We start from the raw sequence: 26,961 nt of genomic DNA on the forward strand, positions 1-26,961 counted from the left end.
TCCCAGCTTTGGCTTTTTATTATAATAAGCCAGCCCCCTTCCCCTGCCCACCCTGACCCAGTTTGTCCAGACGTCCAGGTTCCACAGTCTCTCTCAGGAAGTCATGGGGCCGGACCCAGGTGCTGGATAGGTAGGGCCTGCCCAGACCGGGAGAGCCCCACTCAGTCCTGCTCAGTTCAGTGGCTGCGGCCGGCCCTCTGCCACCATGCTGGCTACAGCCGCTTCATTTGTCGGCGTTCCTGCCGTCGCTGGCGCTTCTCATTGGGCTCAACAATGGAGTTGGCTGACTCAGCTGTGAGCCAAGGGCTCAGGATGTTTACCCACAGGAGGTAGAGTGCTCGGCCAGGAGCCTGGGAGAAAACAAAGCCGGGAAGGACTTGGGCAGATGGGATGCAGTGGGTTACTAAGCAAGAAAGCAGAACTGAGCCATGAGGCACAATTGAGGGCAGGGAGCCAGATTTCAGCTCAGTCCAAGAGAGTGATCCCCCTGGGAGCTTCTGGAGCAGAAGCCCAGTGAGTGCCTATTAGGGCTGGGGCGCAGATGCAGGAGTCAGGAGAAGGGAACCACAAGGCTCATCTCTAGACTTTATAGAAGGGATCTGAGCCCCCACCCTGGAGGAGCACTCAGCATCAGGCACTTCTGTCCCTCCCCGCCCCAGCATCCTACTTACCAACAGCCAGAAGTACCACACATAGAGGGAGAAACAGCTGAGCACTTGGACAATGGCTGTTAACAGGATCACATCCTTCAGGTGCCTTGTGAGGGAAAGGACACGGTCAGAAGCAGAGGTGATCAAGGGTGCTCATGGGGACGCAGGAATGCAAAAGGCCAGGGAGGTCGCCCCCAGCTCTCCGCCCGACCCCTCCAGGGCAGCACGGATGGGTGTCCACACTGGGCTGCCCCCAGGCTTTCCCCCAGCCCCGGGAAAGAGTGAGCCGGCAGCAGGTCCCGCTCACCTGAGCTGGCGGGGGACACTCACTCTGCCATTCCCTGTTCCATGTTGAGGTCGATGCCGCTGTCCGCCAGGGCGCCGTCCTCTGAGAAGGCCGCCTTGGCCATGGAGCTCATGGAGCGGTAGCTGGCCCCATACACGACCAGGCTGAACACGAGGGCCGTCTGTGGGTTACACACAGGTTAGCACCCTCGGGGGATGGGGGCTTCAGTCTTGCTGGGGCCCCTGCCAGGGAGGTGTCACGAAACTTACCCAGGCCCAAAAAGATGCTGAAGAGTAGAAGATCACGAGCGTCACGAGGCTGTAAATAGCCTGGAATCAGAGACAAAGGCAGCCACTCAGGACAATGGACAGGATCCTCCGTCATCCACCCCTCTCCTTGCTGGGTGACCTTCCTAGGCGGACAGCCAGCCTCGGAACCAGCCGTCTTCCCCCCCCTCTGCTGGGGAGCGGGGACAGAAGGGGTAAAAAGCTCTGCACCCAGCCCAACACCGGGGGTAAGCTGGCCAAACAGGAAGCGGGGGCCATCCCTGGGAACCCCTCCTGGTGAAGACACTAATCTGGGCCCTGAGGCTGAGATGGCCCTGGTTTTCCCCAGCTGGGTTCTAATGAAGCCCAGCCACAGGACCCGCTTCATGCCCCCGCGACTCGGGATCCCGCAGAAACATGGTTCCCACCCCACCCCAGCACGGGAGGAAGGGAGCCCTCTATATCCCTGACACCTCAGCATGCAGAGGGCCGGGAAGCACTCACGGTGGCGCCCAGGATGATCCGAAAGTAGAACCTCAGGGTTTCCTTATTCTCTTCAAATATCTGCTTCTTCCCCTTCGTGCCCACCTTCCCTTTGGGCTATGGGCAAGTCAGCGAGAGTTGAAGGTCTAGAAGACTCAGCAGCCCCCCACCCCCAAGCTCTCGGTCCCTTCCATGCCCTCCCCCTCCTCCCTCAAAATATCGGTCTGATTCATTCCAAAAATCCGGGGGTGCTGCTGCTAGTCCCACTCTGAGACCGGCCCTACCATTCCCAGCCGGGGTGTATAAGGTCACAGTCCAGGGCTGGGAGGGCCTTCCGGGGTCACTCTGAGTGAGGAAACCAGCCCCAAAGGGAAGAAGTGTCCGGGTCACCGGGCAATGGCGCCAGCTCTTTGGTGTCCCCCTCCCCCCAGCCGTGGGCCAGGCTCCGGCACACACGCTCACAAGGCCGGGCTCGCACTCCGAGCCTCCGCACAGCTGAGTACCGCCCCCCCAAGAGAGCGCTCTTCCCGGGCATCATTTGCACCCGCTCTCCGACACGGGCACGTCTCTGCCGTTTCTCCTCAGCAGCCCGCCCGGCGCCTCCCTCCGAGCCAATGCCATCTTCGTGCCAGTGCTTCTCAGCCCTCCTCAGTCCCTTACCTCCCGCTGGCTACGGCCCCTCAGGCAGGACGCCCCGCAAACGTGCGCAGAGCTGAGACATCTCCCGCCAAGCCCTTCCTCGCCACTCACCACGCTGGGTCACTTCCCTCCTCCCCGCCCTCAGCTCAAACCTAGGGGGCACCCACAATTCTGTGCCCAGCCCCCACTCAACTGTACTCCCCGAACTGCCCAGATGTGGCTGCTTTCCCTCCCCCCCCAGCAGGCCATGCCTCAAACCTGCCCACTTTTGCCTATTCAAACCACCTGACCTTCCTAATGTGAAGACACCCCCAGCCCCGGCAGGCAGCGCTCCCTCCCACCTCCTGGACACCTCCGGGTCCCGGCTAAACGTCACCCTTTCCCAGCACCCCTTTCGTTATGAATTATCCCGAACTTATCCTGCTCCGGCCCGTCTGCACCTGGCTTGCTCCGTCAGCCCGCACGCTCCCCGAGAACGGGGGCTGCCCCCGCCTCTTGTACCCCAGGCCCTCAATAGATGCCTGCTGATCCTGCCTGTCCCTGCGCCCCCCGGACTTAGCCGTCCGGCAATGACTGGCGCTTAACAGCGCCGCTGCCCCCGCCGCCTCTGGTCTGCTTCTCCCCACCTCGGAACGTGCCATCTCATCCCTACTTCGCGACTTCCCTTTCGGCCTCCACCTTGGTACATTCCATATGCCCCTAGTTCCCTTTGAACCTTCCTGCCTCTTGCTCCCCTTGGGCTCTCATTTTGGTACATTCCATTATACCCCTTGTTCCCCTGGCCCTCACTTCGGCACGTTCCACTAGGCCCCTTGCTCCCCTTGGAGCCCCACTTTAATACATTTCACTAGGCTCCCCACCTTGGCACGTTCCACAATCCCCCCTCCAGGACTCTTGGTATATTCCGTTACCCCCGTCCCATGCTTTGGTAGATCCCGATCTCCCTTTGCGAGTCCGACCATTCCTACACTGGCGTTCCTTCTGATAAGCTTCCCCGGATTTCGGGCCTCGCCCTCCGCTCGTACGCCGCCTCATCCTTACCGCCATGGTGTCACCGAGCCGCCGGCTCCGGAGCGGAGAGGAAGACGAGCGGCGGCGATGGACGCCAGGCAGCACCAGCTCAGCAGAGAAAGCGCTCCGGGTGGGGGAAGGGGGAGGGGGTTAAGGGTCGGGTGTCAATGACATCAAGGCGGGCGACGGAAGTGCGCAGTGCACTTCCTCCCAACGACTCCGCCCGGAGCCCCGACTGGACTACGACATCCAGCTGCCCGTGCGCGGCGGGCGGAGGCCGGGCTGGGGGAGGACTAGTGGCCATGGCCGCGTCGCTTCCCCCTGAGGTGAGAGTGGAGTTCACGGCCCCGGGCCCGAGGCCTCCTAGAAAACGTCCAGCCTCCACCTTGGTCCTCAGGCTAACGGTCAGGCCCTCGGCGGCCTCGCGCCCAATCCGCTTTCCCACGCCCACCCCGCCCCCGCCCCGAAATTGCCCTCGTGGAAGGCGGGGGCAGCGCGGCGTGGGAGGACGGAAGGATGGGTTCAAATCCCATCTCGGCCCCGCCGCGAGTCGCTGCGCCGCTCTGTGCCCCACTCTACTCACTTCCCCTCCAACTCCGAACCGCGTGTCTCCCTCTGCAGGCCGCCTCCTCCCCAAAGGAGCCGCACCACCTGTCCCTCCCCCACCTCCCGCCCCTTCCAGTGCTTCATTCAAGGAGGCATCCCCTCCCCTACCTCGTTCGCGGGGGCGGCGGCGAGCCTGAGTAAAGAAGCTCAGAACCCCCACCACGCTCGTCTGCCAAACTGGGGTTTCTGGGTGGCCTCCCCTCCCATGATTTTCCAAAGCTCAAGCAGACTCGCGTGGGCGGCGGTCGGGGGTCCGGGTTCTAGAGAAGCCTGGCGGGTCATTGCCCGCTTTTTTGGAGCTGCTGTAAAAAGTATCTCAGGGAGGGAGGTGGCGCCATCCTCACTTTACAGATGAGGAAACTGAGGCCCGCCGGGGGGGGGGGGGGAGGGGCTACCCAGAATCCTCTGGACACTGCCCCCGCTGGACCGCCGGCTCCCCAGGACATGGAGGGTCAGGGCTAGAAGCGACCTCTGTACGGCGCTTTTCAAGGGAAGCATTCGGTCCCCCAGGTCTCTTCCCTGTAAAATGGGGAAGTGGCGGTTTGCAGGGAGCTGTGCCTTCAGGGAATAATCTACCTGGGAGGAACGAATGCACCTGGCCAGGCGCAGCCAGCTGCGTCCAAGTGGTGACGGGAACCCAGCTCCTCCTGGCTCAGGCCAGGCCTCTGTCCACCGCTGGCCGAAGTACGGGGATAGACAAATGCATGGGAGTCTGCTGCCTCCGGGGAGGCTTCCCCCTGGCAGTCACACCGCCCTGGCAGCAGGAAGCAGACCAGGAATGGGATTTAAGATTTAGAAAGGGATTTTTGGAACCCAGTTAAGTGTTACAAACGTTTATAAAGCTTGCACAATGGGCCAGATCCTGCACTAGGCACTGGAAACCCAAAAATGTGAAAAGGGTGCAGCCTTTCCCCTCGAGGACCTTCCACGGGATGGGGGCAATATGACAGGCTCACAGAGGGAAATTAGGGTACAAAATAAAGGAGCTGCTGCACTGCTTTTGGTCTTCTCTATCCTGTTCCCACCCCCCACTTCTTTTTCTCATTTCTCTATCAGATCTTCCACTTCCTTTGATATATTGTCTTCCCCCATTAGATTGTAAATTCCTTGAGAGCAGAAGCTGGCTTTGTTCTGGATTTGTGTCCCTGTGCATAGCATAGAGCCTGGCACACAATAGGCACATAATAAATGTTTATTGGAGGACTAAAGTGTGATGTGGCAAAGAAGAGATCCAGACAAAGAACTGCCAAAAAAAAAAAAAAAAAAAAGTCCTTAGTGAAGAGAAAATACTTTAAATCAGAGACAAGAACACACACACAGTATTTCAGGCAAAAGGAAAGCCCTTCATAAATGTCCTGAGAGAGGACAGGGCAAGAGCAAATAGAAATTAGAAAATCATTTTAGCCAGAAAAAGACTCCCATTAAGTGCTTTTTTTTTTTTCCCCCAAGGTGTGTGTGTGTGTGTGTGTGTGTGTGTGTGTGTGTGTGTGTGTGTGTGTGTGTGTGTGTGTGAACACAAGCAAGATTGTGCTTAGGAAGATTGTTTTGTGAGCTATATGAAGGAGTGCCTAGAGTGATGGGAAAATGAAGCAAGGAGACGGGGAATGAGGATGTGTGAGGGCCTGAATGACAGTTCTGATGATGTTAGCAGCCTGGGGTCAAGTTGAAAGAATAGAATTCTTGAGCCTAGTCAGCTTGGAGTGAGAGAGTGAGAAAAGAGTCAAAGATGACTATAAGTCTGAGGGTTGGGGGAGGGGTGTGCTGTTAGGGAGTACAGGCGAGTCAGGAGCCTGAGCAAGTAGAAGGGAAAAAATTGTTTTAGTTTTTCATCTGGGATAGCTGACTATTGAACTCAGAAAAGGGGGGGAAGGGTCAAGCTATCAATCCATACATAAGCATCCCTCCAGGCCACATATTTGCTCAGTTTTCAAATTTATTTTCAAAGGTAATCCTCTCTAGGATTTATCGCACTTTTATTTGTTTCTGTTAACACTCCCCAGTTACATTTTAATCTGTTGTGGCCTGGGTTCACTCTGTGGTGATGTAAGAACAATGACAGCCCACTCCTTGCCCTTGCTCTCAGCGCTTCCTAAAAGGCCGGCCGGCTTTCATCCAACCTGCAGAGAGATTAGTACCTAAATTAACCAGGAGGTGGTGCTGCCATTCGGTCCCCAAACTAACAGGTTCTTCAAAGACCTCAGTTTATTGACTTTCTCAAAAGCTGCAATCCCCTCCTGCTCACCAGAGAGTGCTCAACCTACACTCATCCAGCCGCCACCACCCAACCCTGCCATGCCCTCTGCTACCCAGAATAGCTCACACAGCCTGTGGCACTCAGGACTCTGATGTAGACTGTTCTAATATTACCCCACAAAAGAAATAGCTCTGCTCTAGGCCCTCCTCCTGCCTTTAGGAAATCTTTTTTCATTCTTCCAACTTCATAAGACTTCAAGGATTGATTAAAGTCACTATAAAAACATTGTACTAGAATAGGGGAAAAAATAATGAAACAATATCAAAACTATTAAAAAAAAAAAAAAAAAAAAAAAGCTTCTTTGCCCTAGCTATTTCCATTTCCCCACCTCTTCACCTTTGGTAAGTGGAGAGGAAGAAGGAAGGCAATGGGTTATACATTTGGAACTTACACAGTTCTGCTGGGAGATCTGGGGACTAGAGCTGCCTCCTGTTCAGTTTTAGGTAACCCTCAGTCAAGTTTAGTTTTGGTCCAATTCGGTTTCCACTTCAAAAGATCCCATTCTGCTGATCCTGCACTGCCCCAGATCTCTGCCAAGACCCTCACAGTTTTCCAGGTTCTGTCCCAGCTTTTCTTTTGCTATCTGCATCTTGGGCTACTATACCCTCCTCATCAAGAGTTTCCAATCTCAGAAACCTCCCTTCCAGCCCTAGGAAAGGAAAAGAATATTGGTAAACCAATCATCTCTTCATAGAGAAAGGAAAAAGAAAATTGGAGGATTTAGGGAATCCTTTGTGCCTACTTACAGCTGCTCCTTACTTTGTCAGGTAACTTCCCCCAAGTTGGTAGAGCTATTGGATGAGGAAGGGGGAGCCATATATATGCTGAGTTTGAAGTTCCCACTGGGCATCCAGATGGAAATTTTCAGCTTGTAGTTGGAAATGCCAGACTGGAGTTGTGGTGAGATATTAGAACTAGATAAATAGTTTGGGAATTGTCGGCAAGGCAATAATAATTCAGCTTTAAAACATTCTGGAGAAGATTCCTGCAGCCCCACCTTCCTCTAAAGTGTTGTTCAGTCAAGTCTAATTCTTCATTTGGGTTTTTCTTGGCAGAAATACTGGGGTTGTGTGCTATTTCCTTCTCCAGCTCTCTTAACAGATCAGGATACCAAGGCAAACAATAAAATGACTCACCTTGGGTCATAAGTGTTTTGAGACCATATCTGAATTTGGAAATCTGTCTTTCTGATTCTTATGCCCACCACTCTTTACCCACCTAGATGACCCCTTCTGTTATAATCCATGACTTTACCCTCAGCAAGGATATTTCTACTCTGTGATCCTGAGAAAGGCTCAGAGAAAAGGCAAGCTCAAGTAAACAAATATTTGTAGAACATCTACTATGTGCTGAAACTCAGAAAAGGGAACAGATCCATAGGAATTAGAGTAAATGATAGATCATGACCTGAGAACACAAAATGTTAGAACTGGGAAGAATGTAAAAATACAGAATATTATATCCTAGAATTCTTAGATCTGTTTAAATGCTAACTTGTTGGATCTGGAGAGAACCTTAGGAATCACTCCTAAAATTTATTATCTGTTATATTCAAGAGTGCCTTTTGCCAAAAGATTGAGTAACTTTACATTTCTCAATGATCCTAAACTTATCTCCTAAACAAAACCCCATCTTTTAAGTACTACTATCCTGCCATCTTTGTATAATTGTGAGTTATGGATCCAAAAACTAAAAATGAGTATCAGAGGCAATGAGAGGCAGAAGATGGATGTGGGCAAGTTGTAACCAAGGCATTACAAATAAGGGATTGCAGAGGAGAACTGGAATGAAGTATGGTCATCAAAGAAATGCATGTTTTAAAAAATGGAGGAGTAAGTAACTTATGGGCACTCTGGGGGCTTCACTATTTGCAATATTGAACAGGCTTCCTGTATCCTTATGAGAAGACATAGGCCAGAGCAGCCAACATGAATGAGTTGCAGTCTACATTATTGAAAGAGGAAAAAACACATCTATGAGACCATAAGCCCTTTTGAGAATTTTACTATATGCAAAGAAGGCTCTGTGCTAAGTGATAAAAATTCAGAGATGAAAAAATAGCATGATCTTTACCTACAAGAAACTTCCCAACTAATGGGCCAGGGAGAAGGCAGCAAGATTCATACCAGTAACTATGATAGAGTAGAATGTGATAAGGGAAAAGGAAGTATTTAAACAAAATACTGTAAGAATTGTGGCAGCCTTCATTCCTATTTTACAGAGGAGGAAAATGAGTCCCATTTGTTGTTTAGTTGTTGTTCAGTCCGGTCTGACTCTTCTGGACCCTATTTGGGTTTTCATTTGGCAGAAATACTGGAGTGATTTGCCATTTTTTTCTCTCCCATATTTTATAGATGAGAAACAGGTAAATAGGGTTAAGTGAATATTTGTGTGTGTGTGTGTATAGAGATATATAGAGTTCAAGGAGGACTAGTACCTCTGGTGTGAAAGCTTGCTGAGCCCTTTTCAGAGCTACTCATTCGCTTTGGTGTCTACCTGTCATTCAACTCTCAGGACTCTAAGAAGCTGAAGCATGTGTAGTGACCATATCTTGGTAAACCATCTTGGCAGTTGGGTCAAATTAGGTTGAGGATAACCAGTGTGTTTCATACCCATTGGTGAGTTAAGAGGAGTATCTTATCTGCTCTACAGGAAAAAACAATTGATTCTGATAGCCATAAATAGGCTCTGTTGGAGCATTTAGCATTTGATCAAACATCAAAGATGCATCTCAAGCCATCGACAGTCATTTTGACCTTTGTCTTACCAGTGAATTTCAGTGACTCTAGAAGAGAGTATGAGGCTAATGACTTTGGGCAACTCTCCCTCATTTAAATCCAATTCAGGCACATCGAGACATTACCCCCTTGATGTCATTGGTCCTAGGAAAACACACACACACACACACACACACACACACATCACACACAAGCTTTCCTAGATCCATAAAGCTACTTAGCAGCAGAACAAAGACTAATATCACCATAATTAAAGACTTGAGCAGAGACTTTGGGCAGATTTTAAAAGATAATGAAAAGTGGATGCCTTGTAGACATCTTAAATTAATCAGATCCCAAATTGAACACAGTATTTTTCCCCCTAAATCTTCCCCATTTTCTAACTTTTCCTGTTCCTGTGGAGGCCCTGCCATGCTCCTAGTCTCGAAACCCAAGTGTTATTCTCTACTTCTCTCTCTCTCCCCATATCTAGTCTGCCTCCAAATTCTTTCTGCTTTACTTTTGTGGCATTTCTCATCTATAATGCCCTCTCATCTCTGACTCTGCCACAGCTGTGGTGCAGACCCCAATCACCTCACACCTGGGCTGTTACCGTGGCTGGATCTCACTGCCTGCTGTCTATCCCCTCTACACTCCTTATCCACTCAGTGGCCAAAGTCATTTCCCAAAGCCTAAGTCATTCCACCCCCATTCAGTAAGCTTCCTTGGCCCTCTTTTTCCTCGAGGATCAAATATAACATCTTGTGTTTTACTGTTAAAGCCCTTTGTAACCTTTCCTTCTGTTCTACTCTTATTGCAACTCTCTGCACTCTGTCTAGTCCAATCCAATGATACTGGTGTCTTCTGTTCTTTGCACAAGACCTTCAATTTCCAACTTTTGAGTAATTTCAGTGGTTTTCCCTCATGGCCAGAATGCTTTTTTTCCTTATCTTTACCTTGTAGCTTCCTTTAAATCTTCAGTAAAATTCCTCTTCCGCAAGCTTTCCTCCAAACCCTTAATATTAATGCCTTCCCTCTGAAATTATTACCTCTTTGTTCTGTCCAAATTTTGTTTGTACCTTGTTGTTGGGTAGCTAGGTGGTACATACAGTACTGGGCTTGGAGTCAGGAAGACTCATCTTCCAGAGTTCAGATCTCACTCATACTATCTGTGTGACCCTGAGAAAGTCATTTCACCCTCATCTGTAAAATGAGCTGAAGAAGTAAATGGCAGACTACTCCAGTATTTTTGCCAAGAAATGTGGTCATGAAGAATCAGACATGATTGAAATGAGTGAATACCAACACCAAGTTGTTTGCATGTAGTTTCCCCCATTATATTGTGAGGTAGAGAATAAAGACTAGCCTGGTATATAGTAAGAGCTTCATAAATTTTTGCTGATTTCAGAAATGAACAGGGTATTCTAGGGAAGAGGAATAGCATGAACACAAGCATAGTATACTCATGGGACACTTTTTTCCTTTTGGTTTGGTTCTGTGTCTACCAAGCCATCTGTTAGGACTTGTAATTATCTTTTTTTTTTATTTTTTTAAATTAATTTTTATAATAACATTTTCTTTGACAATACATATGCATAGGTAATTTTTTTACAACATTATCCCTTGTACTCCCTTCTGTTCCGAGTTTTTCCCCTCCTTCCTTCCACCCCCTCCCCTAGATGGCAGGCATTCCCATACATATTAAATATCTTATAGTATATCCTAGGTACAATATATATGTGCAGAACCGAATTTTGTTGTTGTTGCAAAGGAAGGATTGTATTCGCAAGGTAAAAATAATCTGGGAACAGAAACAAAACAAAACAAAACAAAAAAAAAAAAAAACAATGCTCACAGTTTACACTCATTTCTCAGTGTTCCTTTTCTGGATGTAGCTGATTCTGTCCATCATTGATCAATTGGAATTGGATTACTTCTTCTCTATGTTGAAGATACCCACTTCCATCAGAATACATCCTCATACAGTATCATTGTTGAAGTGTATAATGATCCCCTAGTTCTGCTTGTTTCACTCAGCATCAGTTGATGTAAGTCTCTCCAAGCCTCTCTGTATTCCTCCTGTTGGTCATTTCTTACAGAACAATAATATTCCATAACATCCATATACCATAATTTACCCAACCATTCTCCAATTGATGGACATCCATTCATTTTCCAGTTTCTAGCCACTATGAAAAAGGCTGCCATAAGCATTTTGGCACGTACAGGTCCCTTTCCCTTTTTTAGTATTTCCTTGGGATATAAGCCCAGTAGTAGTATGGCTGGGTCAAAGGATATGCACATTTTGATAACTTTTTGGGCATAATTCCAGATTGCTCTCCAGAATGGTTGGATTTTTTCACAACTCCACCAACAATGCATCAGTGTCCCAGTTTTCCCACAGCCCCTCCAACATTCATCGTTATTTGTTCCTGTCATCTTAGCCAATCTGACAGGTGTGTAATGATATCTCAGAGTTGTCTTAATTTGCATTTCTCTGATCAATAGTGATTTGGAACACTCTTTCATGAGTGGAAATAGTTTTAATTTCATCGTCTGAAAATTGTCTATTCATATCATTTGACCATTTATCAATTGGAGAATGGCTTGATTTCTTATAAATTAAAATCAATTCTCTGTATATTTTGGAGATGAGGCCTTTATCAGAACCTTTAACTGTAAAAATGTTTTCCCAATTTGTTACTTCCCTTCTAATCTTGTTTGCATTAGTTTTGTTTGTGCAGAAACTTTTTAATTTTGTGTAATTAAAATTTTCTATTTTGTGATCAATAATGGTCTCTAGTTCTCCCTTGGACACAAACTCCTTCCTCCTCCACAAGTAGGACTTGTAATTGTCAATTTTTATTGAGAAAATTATGGAAATAGGGGTAGAATAGCTTACTAGAGGGAATGCTAGACTTAGAGACAATAAAGTCCTGGATTTGAATCTAATGACATTTACAGGCTCTGTATTATTATAGGCAAATATTTACATATCACATTCAGTTATGTGTAAAATGGGGAAAAGATTGTCTAGTGCTAAAGATGAAAGTGAGAGTAGGTAAGGTACTATATAAATGACAGCTATTATTAAATAAAAGGCTTTTCTTTTCAAATTCCTTAGTTGTGGGACACAGAATAGGGAGGAGATCTGACAGGTGTCAAAGGTTGGCTTTAAACAAGAGTGGGAGACACGGCTAGAGAATGCTCAGACCACATTAAAAGCCATCCTGAGTTAGGACTTTTTAAAGACAGAAGGAACTATTTCAGGTTTTTAGGGGGAAATGTGATACAATGAAAGAAAGATTAATCTTGTAGTAGTTACTATGACACAAGTCAGGGAGAAGGTAGTCTGGGAAACCAGAAAGTTATGAAGAAACAGGTGATAAGAACCAGGAAAGGAGGACTTTCTCAAGAATTCAGCTTAAGAAATAGACATTAATTAGGTATTTACTAGAGAGATCTGCATGGCAGAAGGGAGAAATAGAGTTAAAAAAAAAATCTTCCTAAGTGCAAATCCAGCCCCAGACACTTACTGGCTATATGACTCCAGACAAGTTATTTCACCCAGTTTCCTCATTTGTAAAATGAGCTGGAGAAAGAAATGGCAAACTGCTTTAGTAGTTTTTGACAAAAAGCAAAACAAAGCAAAAAAAAAATCCCAAATAGGGTCACAAAGAATTGTATACAACTGAAATGACTGAACAACAAAGGCATTTATTACATGTGAGGTACCATATTAAGTACTAGGAATATAAAAATGAGAAATTCTGCCCTCAAGCTTTCAAGTGAATGGAATAAGTGGACACAAGTTAAACATCAGATAGAATTAATAAAAGTAAAAGAAAAGTCTAACACTGGGAAATGAGTGTAAACTGTTATTTTTACCTTCTGAATCCAATTCTTCCTGTGCAACAAGAAATTTGGTTCTACACACATATATTGTATCTAGAATATATTGTAATATGTTTAACATGTATAAGACTGCCTGCCATCTGGGGGAGGGGGTTGGGGGAGGAAGGGAAAAAATCTGAACAGAAGTAAGTGCAAGGGATAATGTTATAAAAAATTACCCATGCATATGTACTGTCAAAAAAAAAAGTTATAATTATAAAATAAAATAAAAATTAAATAAAAAAAAAAGAAAAGTCTAGACAATGTTATAAGACATGACCGAATAGGAAATTGAGATATAGTATCAGTATTTGGATGTAAGAATTAAAACTCAAAAGAGTTTTCATGCTCTTGTTATCTTGTATTATTTTTTATACTTGTCTTGCTTCCTCAACTAAGTTGCAAACTAAAAAGACTGGGATCTTGTCTTAAATCTCTTCGTATCTTTCCCAAACAACGTAGTGTCTTACACAGAGTAGGCATTCAAAAGATATATTATTCAAGAGAAATTTGCTGATAAAATAGAGAAATAGAGACCTCTTCTGAGGAACAGGAGAGAGCTGAGGAATTCCATCTTCATTGATAAATTAAGTGTCAGAATCGAGCTAGCTTCTCAGCATTTGGACTCCCATGACATTCCATTTTCCCTTCTATGCCATTGCCAGGTCATTCCATGCAAGTTCTAAAACTAGAGAATGCTAGAATCTGAGTTAGAAGAGATCTTAGGAATCTGATCTCCTGATTGAGAAGAAATGCACTTCATAACAACATCCCCAACAAGATGTCCTTTAGTACTATGATTTCCCAGACGAGTCCACTCCCTTGTCTCATATTTTTGGATCTTTTTTATGATTAACCCTAATCTCTGTATGATACCATTTAAGTCTCATTCTTATTTTTTCTTTCTTTAGAGGAGTTGGAAAACAGTTGCTTATCAAGCTTCTCAAAATAGTCTTTCAGAGACCAAATAATTTATTCATTTGGTTATCTCTCCAATCCTCTCTAGCATCCTAAAAAACTTGTCTTCCCAGGGTATAGTAAACCCAGATTTTTTTTTAAACAACAACATTTTACTGATAAATTATTTTTATATCACCCATATTTCCCATTGTATCATTTTACCTTCTCCCAGAGAGTCATCCTTTAGAGTAAAGAATAAAAGGGGGAAAAAATCAGCAAAATTTATCAGCATGTTGAAAAGGTTACACACAATGTTCCACACCAATGATCCCTGACCTCTGCAAGGAAGGGAATAGGAACATATCTTCCATCCAGCTTTTAAAAAATTAAACGTTTACTAGGTAAAAAAAACACAGTTTGAGGAAACTATGGAGATAAGAAGCTAAGACAAGGAGCCCACATTTTAGTAAAGGACACAAAAGACAAGCAGATTTTATAATATGCTTTGTAAGGTGGTAAGAGGTTTAGAGAAGAGCTAGGGAAAGCTTTGAGGAGGGAAATAGATCTTTGAAAAAAAAAGGACATTTAAATTTGGGGAGATTCTTAAAGATCCCTTAGTTCAATTCTTATTTTATAGATGAGAAAAGTTATCCCAGCCCTTTTCAAGCCTTTCATTGGAATACCATTTTATAGCTCTCTTCTGTTGACTGGAAGAAAAAATTTATAGCCCTTGGCTGCTCTGCTCAACTAATTTAGTCTATGGTCATAGATTTCAAGCACTTCCTTCCCTTCCTCCCTTTTGTCCCTTAAAAAATATGCTCTACTGCTTTTTTGCCGATTCAGGCTCAGCTTGTGGTATTATGCTGCTCAACTGTCCTCTGTTCCACCTCCCATCTTATGGCAAAGGCTCTATGCATGGTCCTTTCGAATGAATTCAAATCAACAAATATTAAGGGCTTGTTGTGTGCAAGGAACTGTTGTCAGCTACTGATGGATACAAAAGCACACCCACAAAAAAGAAATAATCCCTTGATTTTAAGGTTTCATTCTAACTAGGGAAACAACATGAATATAGTCAAGTAAAAACAAAGTGATTTCAAGATTGAGAGAGTACTAATAACAACTGGAGGGATCTGTGGCTCCCACATGGAGGCTAGAGATGAAATATTTCATAAGGAAAAAAGCTAGCAGGCCAGTTTGCCTGGAATGAGGAATACGTGAAGGAGGGTAATAGAAAGTAAGCAACAGATATATTGGGAAGTATTAAATGTCAGACTATAAATTTTGCATTTTACACTAGAGGCAACAAAGTCACAGAAGGTTTTTATTTTTAATTGGAGATTGACATGTTCAGATCAGCATATTAGGAATGTCAATTTGGTAACTCTTCAGAAGCTGATTTAGAGAGGAGAAAATAGGGAATTGGGGTTAGAATTTGAGATAAAAGATAATGAGTTCAATTTTGAATATGTTGTATTGAAAATATCTAGAAGACATCTGGTCTATGATGTGGCAATAGGCAATATGCCCTAACTGGAGGTTAGGGCTGCATAAGTTGATCTAAGATTAATTAGCATAATGATGACAATGGAAGGTATGGGAACTGACAAGATCAGAGCGTGAAATATTACTGAGGGAGAAAAGAAGAGGGGCCCCTGAGAACACCTGCAGTTAGTGAGCATGACCTATATAAAGATCCAGCCAGGGAGATTGAGAATTGGAGAGAGTAGTGTTACAGAAACCTAGAAGAAGAGAGGATCAAGGAGAAGAAAGTGATTGACAATGGTAAAAGTTGCAGAGAATTCCAATATGTTTAGAAGGAAAATGCCATCCTCATCCAGAGAGAGAACTATAGAGATTGAATGTGTATCAAAGCATAGTATTTTCACTTTTTTTTTCTTGTGATTTTTCTCCCTCTTGTTTTGATTTTTTTTGCACAATATGACAAATATGGAAATGTGTTTAAAAGAATTGTACATATTTAACATTGTCAAATTGCTTGTCTTTATGGGGGGGGGGAGGTAAGGGAAGAAAAAAAATTGAAACACAAAAGTCTTCCAAAAATGAATGTTGAAAACTATCTTTACCTCTATTTGGAAAAATAAAATACCATTGAAAAAAAATTTAAACAGTTGAAGAGAAATCAAGAAAAATGAGAATTGAATAAAAGTCATTAGATTTAGTGACTAAGATCATTGGTAACTTTGGAGAAAGCAGTTTCAGTGAAATGATGAGGTCAGGAGTCAGATTATAGAGAATTAAAAAGAGTGGGAGGGAGGCATTATCTAGAGACAGCCTTTTTGAGTTCAGCGATAAAAGGGAGAAGAGATATGGGAAAGTAGTAAGGACAGATAAAGTGAGGGTTTTTTGAGGATAGGGGAGAGATGGAAATGTTTGTAAGCAGTTTGTAAGGCCTACAATTAACTCAGGAAGAAAGTTCAAGATTATATTCAGTTATTTCTCTCCCACACTATATATTATACCAGATTTTTTTCCCCTTGGAAGGAGTTGTTAGGAGAGAGAACAATGGTTTCCAACTTAGGGGCCACAGAGTTATTGCAATGTGTCTAATCCACCAGCAGGTATTTATAACTCTTATCATATGGGATGCTGCAACTATATGGCCAGTCATTGATCCCTCCCTCTGCCTTGTATCTGCATATCATGGGAGTTAACCAGGTCTTCTGAGTTCATTTCTTATGTAATGTAGTGTTGTAGTTAATTATGTTTGATTGTTTCCATTCAAATTCTGCATATCCTCTGTCACCAAAGATCCCCAGATCTAAACATCTGTTCCATTCCACTGTTGTTTTCCCCTAGATGCTGTCTTATATATTGAGCTTCCTCCCTCTGTCGGATCAGAAAGAGGCTTCTCTGGTGAATCGAGCCTGGTACTATGCAGCCCAGATTGCTATTCGGGAGGTAATGAATCTTTAAAGTTTGAAAGAGTCTCACAAGTCATTTAGTCCAACCTCTGTCTGAAACAGAAATAATCTCTATAACATCCCTACTAACTTGTCACCCAGGCTCTAATAACAAGGAACTCACCACTCCCAAAGAGACATAGAATGATCAAAGTAGTAGAAGGAAATATTGTTTAATTTTTTTTCATCTAATAAAAAAACCTATTTTTGCTTCCTTCTAAGTCCCTCTACTATTGAAAAAAGGAAGAAAAGCAAATCTCTTGTAGCAAACATACCTACTCAGGTAAAGCAGATTCCCTCAGTGGCCAAATCAAAAAAAAGTCATTCAGCATCCTTAATCCTTTACCTCTTGGACAGAAACATGCTTCCTCTGGAAATAATAGTTTTCGAATTGAAAGGAATTCTTAAATCTTTTTAACTGGTTAGTCTTTTCAATATTGTTACTCCTGGTTCTGCTCATTTCTCTGCATCATATTGTATTCGTCTTGCATTTCTCTGAAACCTTTTTTTTTTTTTTTTAACCATTTCTTATGGCAGAATAATATTTCATTACATTCATATTCCATTGTATATTTAGCCATTCCCCAGTTTATGGGTACTCTCAACTCTATAAATATTTTTGTACATATTGATTATTTTTCTTTTTTACTTGGATTCCTGAAGTTTAAGTCTCCTGGTGGTATCATTAGGTCAAAAGAACTGAAACCTTTAATAACCTTTTGGAGACATTTCTATCTTGCTTTCCAGAATGCCTACGCCACTTCACAGCCGGGGAAAGGAAATGTACAGATCGTCTGGTCCAATTTACTAATTTTACAGAATTAAAAAAAAAAAGAGACTCTGTTCTCAAGATCACACAGATAGTATTTGAGCTGGCTTCAAATCCAGAGCTCTCCCATTATGTTCTTTTATTTCCCTGTGTTTTCCTTTTCAGGACAGTTCTAATTGTTAGGAAATTCCTCATTATATTGAGCTGAAATCATTAATCCTTGTAGAGTCCCTTGGGACTAAAAATTAAATTTACTCTTTTTGAATGGCAATCCTTCAGCTATGTGGACAACATAATCTGTGCCCTCCTGAGGTTTGTCTTTTCCAGCTAAATATATCCCCAAGCAGTAGATTTGGTTTTGAGTCTTTACCAGAAAGGAGAACCTTTGGTCTTCATCATCCTCTTTACTATTGATCTCAGAATAAAAGGCTTGCACATGGGAGACCTGAAAATAGAACTTGTGGATCCTGTCTCCCCACCTGCTTCTTGGGGTCCCAGCCTATAAATATCCTAACCAAAGTTCCCCAGAGCAGAGGCCTGTGGGCTGTCAGTTAGTCCACAACTGTTACTTGGGGAGCAAACTCGGGTCACCTGGGTACATAGCTTACCCTAGCACCCAAGCTGGAAACTTTCGGGCACCTGGATGGGATTTCTGCTGAACTGAGCTGGCCCCTTTGATGATTCGCTTTATAGCCATAGGCTGCTTGCTGGTTTCAGATATGCCAACCTCGGATATCTAATGTTGTTATCACCTATATTTCTACTCAATTGTTTCCTCTTTGAACTGGGACAAGATAAGGATAGTACTGCTAGACAAGGGAAGGAAAGAGAAGCACTCAAACTCCAGCTAGGACCTTTCTAGAGACCAAGAGGTGTGATGGGACTGCTGGCTGAGCTGAAAGACTCTTCAGTAACACTTGTAGCACCAACATTTTATACACCCACACTTACCTAAAAATGTAATTACAAGGTCATGCAACTTGTCTGTGTCGTATTTAGTCTGGACTCTTCAAAATGAGCCATTTGTAGCTCTTTAAAAGATTATTTCTTGATTATTTTAGCTTCTTCATGCCTCATTTTGCTCCTCTTTATATTAAGTAACTTGTACTAGATTGAACTAAAAAAAAAAAACATCCCAGTTTTTAAATTCCACTTTCTAAGGTACTTTTTATTACTTCTCCCTGCCTCTCATCTCTTCACTAATCCCCACTGCAGGTGGAAGTAGGCTATCTCACCAAATAGTAAAGCCCCCGGCTGAGAGAGAGCACAGCTGGCTCATCCCCTTCTCAGAGTATTTGCTATTCTTCTTAGGCTTTGTAAGCTTCTTGGTATTCTTCTGCTGCTTTATTCAGGCCAAGGATGATGAGCCCATCCATGACCAGAGAGGCCTGTTGTGTGCCTTATCAACACTTATGACATTCAAAGATGACAAAAGGATTCAAGGTATAGAAGAAACCCTTCTCGAATTAAAAACTGGTAAACCACATATGGATAAAAGAAAGAATGAACTATTTTAAAAGGTTTTTTATTTTTCGGTTAATTTTAAAAATTAATTTTTTTCATCTGTTCTCACTATTGAGCAAAAAAAAAATTTTAGTGAAAAATAAAGACAGGGGCAGCTAGTGGCATAGTGGATAGAGTAGCAGCCCTGAAGTCAGGAGAACCTGAGTTCAAATTTGACCTCAGACACTTAACACTTCCTAGCTGTGTGACCCTATGCAAGTCACTTAACCCCAGTTGCCTCAGCAAAAAAGAAAAAGAAAGAGAGAGAGAGAGAGAGAGAGAGAGAGAGAGAGAGAGAGAGAGAGAGAGAGAGAGAGAGAGAGAGAGAGAGAGAGACCTCAATAATAACTGCATAGGCCAGCAAAATGAATTCCGACATTAGTCATATCCAAAAATCTATGTCTCTTTCTGCATTTTAAGTTCGTTACTTTTCTGTCAGGAGATGAATAGTCAGGAAGAGATTTCATCATCTTTCTTGATGACATGTGGCGGCTTCTCATTGTGTTAATCTAGTTCTAAAGTCTTTCAGGATTGTTTTTCTCTATAAAATTATCATCATAAAAATTGTTCTCCTAGTTCTCTTTAGTTTGTTCAGTATCTATACATGTAGGTTGTCCCAGTTTTTTCTGAAACTGCCCATTTTATCATTTATTTATACCATCTATTATTATAGAATAATAACATTCTATTATATTCATATATCACAAATTGTTTAGCCATTCCCCATTAGGACAACCTCTTAATTTCTCATTTTTGACTATAGTGAAAAGAGCTGCTATAAATGTTGTGTGTGTGTTTGAATTCTTTTCCTCTTTCTTTGATTAGGTATAAGCTCAATAGTGGCATAACTGGGTCAAAGGTAAGCACAGTTTGATGACTAACTTTCTGGGCATCTTTCCAAAATGCTTTTCAGAGTGACTGGGCCAATTTACAGCTCCACCAACAGTACCTTAATCTGTTTGCTTTTCTACAGCCCTTCCAACATTTTTTACTTTCTTCTTTTATCATCTTTGGGTATCATTGATGGGTGTGAAGTAGAACCTCAAAATTGCATTAGTTTGTATTTCTCTCACTTTTAGAGATTCAAGAATAAAGCATTTTTTTCCATGTGATTGTTGATAGCTTCAATTTCTTCCTTTGGAAAATCCAGTTTGTCTACTTTGACCAGTTATCTAATAGGGAATAGTTCTTATAAACTTGAATCAGTTCTTTATATATATTATAAATAAAACATTTATCAAAAAAATTGCTAAAGATTTTTTCCTAGTTACTTTTTCCCTTCCAATTTTACTACTTTAAATTAATCTATACAAAATTTCTTAAATTTTCTACAACCCAAACTCCATTTTCTATCATTTGTTTATTTATGAACTCTTTATCTATAAATCCAGAAGGTAATTTCTTTCTTACTCTTCTAATTTGTTTATGATGAGACCTTTATATTTAGTGCCTGTGCCCATTTGAAATTTGTCTTAGAATATGGCGAAAGGTATTGATTTACACCTAGTTACTCCAGACTGTAACTAGTTTTCCTAGAAGTTTTTATCAAATAGTTCTTAACATCAGGGTCGGTGGATTTATCAGAGACTATTTTATTGCCTTTGTTGGCTTATTGATGATATGTACCTAATATATTCCATTGATTGACTTATCATTTTCAAAGCCAGTTCCAAATTGTTTTTAATAATTGTTGCTTTATGTATATTTGAGATCTAGTATTGATAAGATCTTTTCTTACTACTTATTTTTTCACTATTATTCCTGAAATTTGTATTATTTTTCTAGGTCTTTAAAAAAGACCTAGCATAGTAACAAATAAGTAAATTGATTCAGGGAATATTGTCATTTTATTATATTGGTTTGAACTACCCATGAGCAAAGAATATTTCTCCAATTATTTATTTCAATCTTTATTTCTGAGATAATTGGCTATTACAAATTTAACAAAAACAAAACCTATAATACTCTTCTGAATTTTTTGAGGTGCCATTCCAAGGAATTTTTTTGATCATCAAATAAACATTTATTAAACATTAAACATTAACTGTGCAGAAAGCTGTGCTAGATTAATTAAAATACTAATAATTCACATTTTTATAGTTTTACTAAACAAGTCTGACAGAAGTAGTATAAGAAATGCCCCCTCTCCTATCCTCATTCCAATTCCTTACTAAATTGGATAGTTTTTCAATTTCCTGAAGACACTATCTCCCACAGTTCTCTTCTCTTCTAGGTAGCCTCTCCATAGCACCATGCTTGCTGCCAAGTTCTGCTGCCCTGGCTTCTTTGGAACCTTACTACTCTAGCTTCCTCCAAGAAGTATATGCCCTTCCTCCTTCCCTACAGTGACCTCTGTACTCCTAAGCAATGGACTGAGAAGCCAAGAATGTCTGTAGAGATATTCTGACCATCGGCTCAGGACCCCATTAGCCACTAAAATGGGTGTTCTGTGGGATTGATAAGTGCCAGCTTCGAGGTGCCCAAAGGAGACTGCCTTACTTAACCCCAACTGCCTCCCCCCCAATATAGATGATACTTTCTTGCCATTTTTCTCAGTATCTCCTGCCTAAGACATCTTGAAACTTTTCATTTATTTGTAATAAAGGGTTAGATGCTTTATGGCTCCAAGTCTTCTGGGTTTGAGGAGCTAGATTTATTGTCAGGGCCTCCATCTAAAACAGCTGGAATCTTTAGCAGTTGCTCATCCATTCCTCCTGCTAGAGACACTTGGCTACCCTTGGGTTTGGGGGCTGCCACTGGGGACTTGAGTTTCCTCTGGTGATTTCTGCCTGGCATCCTACCTACCCTAACCTCTCTTTATCTCAACACCAGTCCCTATGTGGCCCAGAACTGACTGGTAAGCCACATCCCCCTCCCCATTTTTAGGTTCTAAGCTATCTCTCTGTAGGTGTCAGGATCTCTCACTCAGTGCCACATTCCTGGTGTCTCAGGTTTCTTGACTTACCCTCTGTAGCTGCCCTTTTAGTACCCCTCTCTCCCGGGTCCCACTCTGAGGCAGGCCTTCTCCATACTTTCATCCTTAGTCCCTGCCTTTATTCTTTGGCCCTCACTTATCCCTGGATGTTCCATTCCTCACAGCTGCCCACAAGTGTGAGGCTAAGGTTAAGTAAGTGATGGGGCCCTTTATGTGTTCCCTCAGATAGATGTTCGGTATAACATCCCTGTGACAGCTGCCTCCCTCAGCTCCATCAAGAGCCTAAGCCGCAGGCACGTCTCCTGTGTGAGCCTTATCAACGTGGATGGTTCTTCAGATGCCAACAGCGTGCTGCAGTCCATATCCTATTACTTGGGCCCGCACCTACAAAGCCTATCTCTGGGTGGGGGCTCCTTGACAGAAGCTTCTTTTGTAAGGCTCATCATAAGCTGCCCTGGGCTCCAGGTCTTGGACCTCAGTGGCTGCAATAGCCTCTTCATGTCCGGGAAGCTGCTGGACCAACCGGAAACAGTCCAACAGGTGCAGAAGGCCCTGGCCAACCTCCGGGATCTCAACCTATCTAGCCTACGCCATTTGGCAGACAGCAGCTTCAACCGCCTAAGCAGCTGCACCCCAAAACTGGAGCGCCTCTCCCTGGCACGTTGCCACATCACCTTTGACCCTCACCGCAGTCAGTCAGGCCAACCAGGCTCTTCGGCCATCCTTTCCTTCCCCAACATACTCCACTTCCTGAAGGAGCGAGCCAGTTATCTGGTGGCCCTGGACCTAAGCGGCACAAATCTGACCCCCGCAGCTCTCCATGCACTGGGACAGGTGGTGGGACTTCACCTGCAGGAGCTGGTCCTGCGAGGCTGCCGGGACATCTCCACTGAGGCCGTGGGAGGCCTTTGCCGGCAGCAGCGGGGCCTGACCAGCCTGGACCTGAGTGGCTGCTCTGAGCTGGCTGACGGGGCCCTTCTGGTTGTGTCCAGGGGCTTAAAGGGCCTGCAGCATCTGCGCCTGGAGAAGCTGCAGCAGCTGACAGACTCTGGCTTCTCCTCCTTGCACTGGCTGCGGGAACTGAGAAGCCTCGACCTGGGCGAGTGCTGCCGCGTGAGTGGAAGGGAGTTGGCCAAGGCACTGGAGTTCCCCAGGGGGCCCCCACCCCACCTCACATCTCTCAGGCTAGCCTACTGCTCCTTGCTGAAGGTAAGTGAGCCTCTCCTGGCCTTCCCTGCTTTCTGGAGGTTCCAGGAGACCAAGTAGGACTTCAGAGAGCTTCCTCTTGAGTTCAGTGACCAAGGCCAACTGCTGAGGGTTTCTGGTCCAGCACCACAAGCAAAATCCTCGAGTTTTCTGGTTTTTTCCCCCTATTATGTTAATGCTGGTATCTTTTCTCTGTTGATGATGTCTAATTTATACTATTTCTCTTTTTTCTTCATAGCTTTTTTTAAAGTATCTTTTCTCTGTTGATGAGCTCTAATTTATATTTCTCTTTCTTCTTCCTTCATATTTCTCTTTTTTTTCCTAGTATCTTTTCTCTGTTGATGATCTCTAATTTATATTATTTCTCTTTCTTCCTTTATAGCTTTTTTTTGTCTGTTTGTTTTTTCAGAGGCAATTGGGATTAAATGACTTGTCCAGGGTCACACAACTAGGAAGTGTTTTAAGTGTCTCAGACTGAATTTGAACTGAGGTCCTCCTGACTTCAGGGCAGGTGCTTTATCCACTGCACCATCTAACTGCCCCTTGGGTTTTCTGTATTAGTTAAATCAAATGTAGATGAACTTCAACTCCATGAAGAGTTGACTCTTAGGATAATTAGCCCCCTTCCTCCACAGAAGTCTTCCCCCTTGTTATGCTGCTGCTGTGACACAGAGCCCTAAAAGTAGATGCCAGTGGATGGCCCTTCAGAGGGCTAGCCTCCGTGCCCCGATCCCAACTACAGTGGTTATGATAGTAACCACACACATGCTCAAATCTTGTTAAGGTCTACAAAGTCCTTTCTTTCCCAGTGTCTGTGAGGGAGGTGCAAACACTCTTATCCTCATATTGCAGATCAGAAAATTTGTCTCAGAAAGGTGAGATGAAGCTCATCCATGGTCACACAGCTAGTAAGTGATGGATCCAGATCTGGTTTTTCTCTGAAGTTCTGCTTGTTGAGATAAAAGAAAGTAGATCAAGGCCTTGGTAATCCTTAAAACCCTTTCTCTGTACATGCTACTTAGATTTATGACACCAGGTCCCAGCTGTCAGAAACCTACAGTCAGCTTGGGAAGCTAGGATAGAGCTATATAAAAAGGCCCAGAGCTTTATCAAGGATTTGAAATCTCACATGACCTCTGCCTCTAGGATTCTCTATAGGGGCTCTTCCTGGCCCCAGCCAGCATCCCACGTGCTCTCCTATACCTTCCCTTTCCTTTCCAGGATGCTTCTGTCATCTCCTTGGCCCAGGGGCTCGGCTCCAGCCTGAAGGTGCTCGACCTGTCATCCTGCATGTCCCTCACCAACAGCAGCCTGCTGGCCATCTCTGCCAACCTGCCCCAACTCACTGTCCTGCGGCTGGCATGGTGTAAGGAAATCACTGACTCGGGGCTCCTGGGGCTGGCAGATCCAGGCGAGGAGGTGAGGAGGGTGAGCTGGGAGAGGGGGCAGTGGGAAGTACAACTGGGAAAGTCTAAAGGGAAGGGCCGCAGCCTCTCCTTTTCCAGGATTGGCTTGGCTCTTTTTGTCCAAGACCTCAGTCTGTACAAAACAGTATGGAGTAGTGAGGAGCGCTCAGAAGACTCCAAAGGGCTCCTCATTCCTAACTGTACAGCCTTAAGCAAAGAACTGCTTATTTCAGAGCCTCAGTTTTCTCATTTGTAAAATGGGGATTAAATCTGTTCTCCTTGCCTCCCTGGATTGCTGTCAGGAAAGTGCTTTCTAAACTTTCAATCCCTCAAGAAATAGGAGCTATCCAGATGGTTCTGGTCCAACTCCATCCAAGTAGGAGGCCCCTAGCTGGACCTTCCCCACCTAGTCCCCCCAACATGAATAGGTACATCCTGCAGCCTCAGCAGCCTTCTAACTATCTCCCCACCCCTTCCCCTTGGCTCTTTTCGCCAGAAGGACAAAGGGACGAAGTTAAACAAGAACTTTGGAGACATGGGCTTCTTCCTCCCACAGTTGCCTCCAGAGCCCTTGGCCCACCTCGAGACCCCCTCCCAAGAGACTCCCAACAAGCAGTTCACACCCTCCCTGCTCCTGCTGAGGGCTTTGCAGGAGCTTGACCTCACTGCCTGCAGCAAGCTGACAGACAACAGCCTGGCCAAGGTGCAGGGCACATGAGGGCAGCACTGGGGAGGAAATGGGAATGGGGATGGTCAAGGGGTAGGGAGCATGAGGGGAACACTGGGGAGAGGAGGGCTGGCTCTCCTGAACAGGGATCCTGGGTTACTGCAGAAGAGAGGGTTAGGACAAGGACAGAATGAAGGGGTGGAAGGAGCCTTAGGGATGGTCTAAGCCCCTACTGCTCAGAAAACTAACCCAAAACAAAGAGAAGTGACTTGTCTGGGGGCTCTGGGTCAGACCCCTTGGATTCCCATCCCCCTCGAGCAGTAACTCTGACTCTTCGTCCTCTTCTGTGAAATGAGTCCGATAAGATGATCTCTCGGACCCTTTTTAGGCCCCCCTCCTCCCTTCCCCTCCAGACCCCACCACAGAGGACCAATTGAGCCTTCAGGCCAGAAGGGGCCTCAGTCCAGGCCACTGGCCTGGGACCCCTGGACGAGCCCGGCTGCCCTCTCCGCAGGTGCTGAAGTTTCCCAGACTGAGGCAGCTCTCCCTGAGCCTGCTCCTGGAGTTCTCGGACGTGGGGCTGGTGGCAGTGGCCCAAGGCTGCCCCGGCCTGGAGCATCTGGCCCTGAGTCACTGTGGCCGCCTGAGTGACAGGGGCTGGGCCCGGGCAGCCAGCTTCTGGAGGAGGCTCCAGCACCTCAACCTCTCCAACTGCAACCAGCTCACGGAGCAGTGAGTCACCTCAGGGCCAGGGGCACACAGGGCTCCGGACACAGGGGTGCGGGTGAGAGTGCGGCACTGACTCCGGCCCCCCACAGGACTCTGGCCACCATCCGAGAGGCCTGCCAGCAGCTGAAGGTGCTGGATGTGTCCATGTGCCAGGGCATCAGCATGGCCGCTGTGGAGCACTTCCAAGCCCAGCTGCCCCAGGTGACCTGCGTTCAGTCCCGTTTTGTGGGGGGGGCCGACCTGGCCATGACCCTCTGAATAAAAGTTGGTCCCTAAACCCTCTTCCTGGCCCACCTGCAACTTTACTCTCCCCTAGAACCTCGGTACCCAGCAGGGCTTGGGCACCTCACCACTGGCACCATCTTTCCTGGAGCAAGAGAAGGCCCGGCACAGCTCACCTACCCCTCCTCAGTCAAGGGCTCCCTTGCCAGGATTGAGGACCCGGAGGAATTGCTTCCTGGTGCTGCCCAAGTCGGGGAGCCCCAGGCTCCTCCCTAGCATTCCCCACTCTGGCTCCCTCAGAGCCTTTGGCTCCAACAGCCAAGCCCCAACAAGGATGAGGGGCTGCGGCTTTCTTAGGGGCCCGGCTGAGTCCTGGCGTAGAGCGGGTGGGCCCCAGGTTCCCACCTATTGCCTCCCACATCCCATTTGCCTTATTTTACAAATGGCTCCCTAGCTCCTCGGCACCGTGACCAGCCCTGTACAAAATTCTTTGTGGGGTATGCAAGAATTAAAAGTCTGTGATCTCATCTCTACCTTGTGGTGGTCACAGGCCTTCGAATTGGGAGGGGCCTTAGAGAGCACTCCCTAGATGAGGAAACTTCTGACCAGGCTGGACCCCAGCCCTAAGTGAGCACTGCCCTGGGGAAAGCCTTTTAGGAGCCCCAGATCTGTTGTCTGGAAGAGGCTTCAGAAGCAGGAAGAGCCCCACAAGGCTGGCTTTATTTCTCTAGCTGGCCCGGACCCCCCAAAATGATGCCAGGATTCACAGCCAGAGGAAACCGAAGCAAGTGACCTTTAAAGCCTGAAGAGTGAAAGCAACTTGGCCAGAATCACCAGGAGCAGAGTTGGCCTTTCACCCAGAGCCCAGCCTCCCAGCCCGGTGCTGTCCCCCTT

General features: G+C 45.1%; 2 protein-coding genes across 9 annotated transcripts; one reads left to right on the forward strand and one right to left on the reverse strand.

Annotated features, from left to right (window-relative positions):
* On the reverse strand, positions 1-3,485 carry TMEM208 (transmembrane protein 208). The gene is made up of 6 exons (XM_074286481.1): positions 3,366-3,485; positions 1,707-1,802; positions 1,206-1,265; positions 981-1,117; positions 672-756; positions 1-350 (listed from the first exon to the last, which is right to left on the reverse strand). The coding sequence occupies exons 1-6, from the start codon at positions 3,369-3,371 to the stop codon at positions 213-215; spliced, it is 522 nt and encodes a 173-aa protein (XP_074142582.1). The 5' UTR covers positions 3,372-3,485; the 3' UTR covers positions 1-212.
* Positions 3,302-26,918, forward strand: LOC141554510 (uncharacterized). Of its 8 annotated transcripts, XM_074286472.1 has the most exons (9): positions 3,534-3,661; positions 16,527-16,628; positions 19,728-19,761; positions 22,063-23,046; positions 24,265-24,462; positions 24,946-25,152; positions 25,631-25,848; positions 25,935-26,046; positions 26,162-26,756. In XM_074286472.1, the coding sequence occupies exons 2-9, from the start codon at positions 16,603-16,605 to the stop codon at positions 26,519-26,521; spliced, it is 2,139 nt and encodes a 712-aa protein (XP_074142573.1). In that variant the 5' UTR covers positions 3,534-3,661; positions 16,527-16,602; the 3' UTR covers positions 26,522-26,756. The 8 variants fall into 8 exon arrangements, with proteins under 8 accessions (XP_074142575.1, XP_074142574.1, XP_074142571.1 ...); XM_074286473.1 differs by lacking the exons at positions 19,728-19,761; positions 26,162-26,756 and adding an exon at positions 26,799-26,918 and having other exon boundaries at positions 3,335-3,661; XM_074286470.1 differs by lacking the exon at positions 19,728-19,761 and having other exon boundaries at positions 3,453-3,661; positions 24,949-25,152; positions 26,162-26,761.
* The last annotated feature ends 43 nt before the right edge of the window (positions 26,919-26,961 follow it).

The sequence above is a fragment of the Sminthopsis crassicaudata genome, chromosome 2 (genome assembly GCF_048593235.1).
Source record: "Sminthopsis crassicaudata isolate SCR6 chromosome 2, ASM4859323v1, whole genome shotgun sequence".
Classification (NCBI taxonomy): Eukaryota; Metazoa; Chordata; class Mammalia; order Dasyuromorphia; family Dasyuridae; genus Sminthopsis; species Sminthopsis crassicaudata.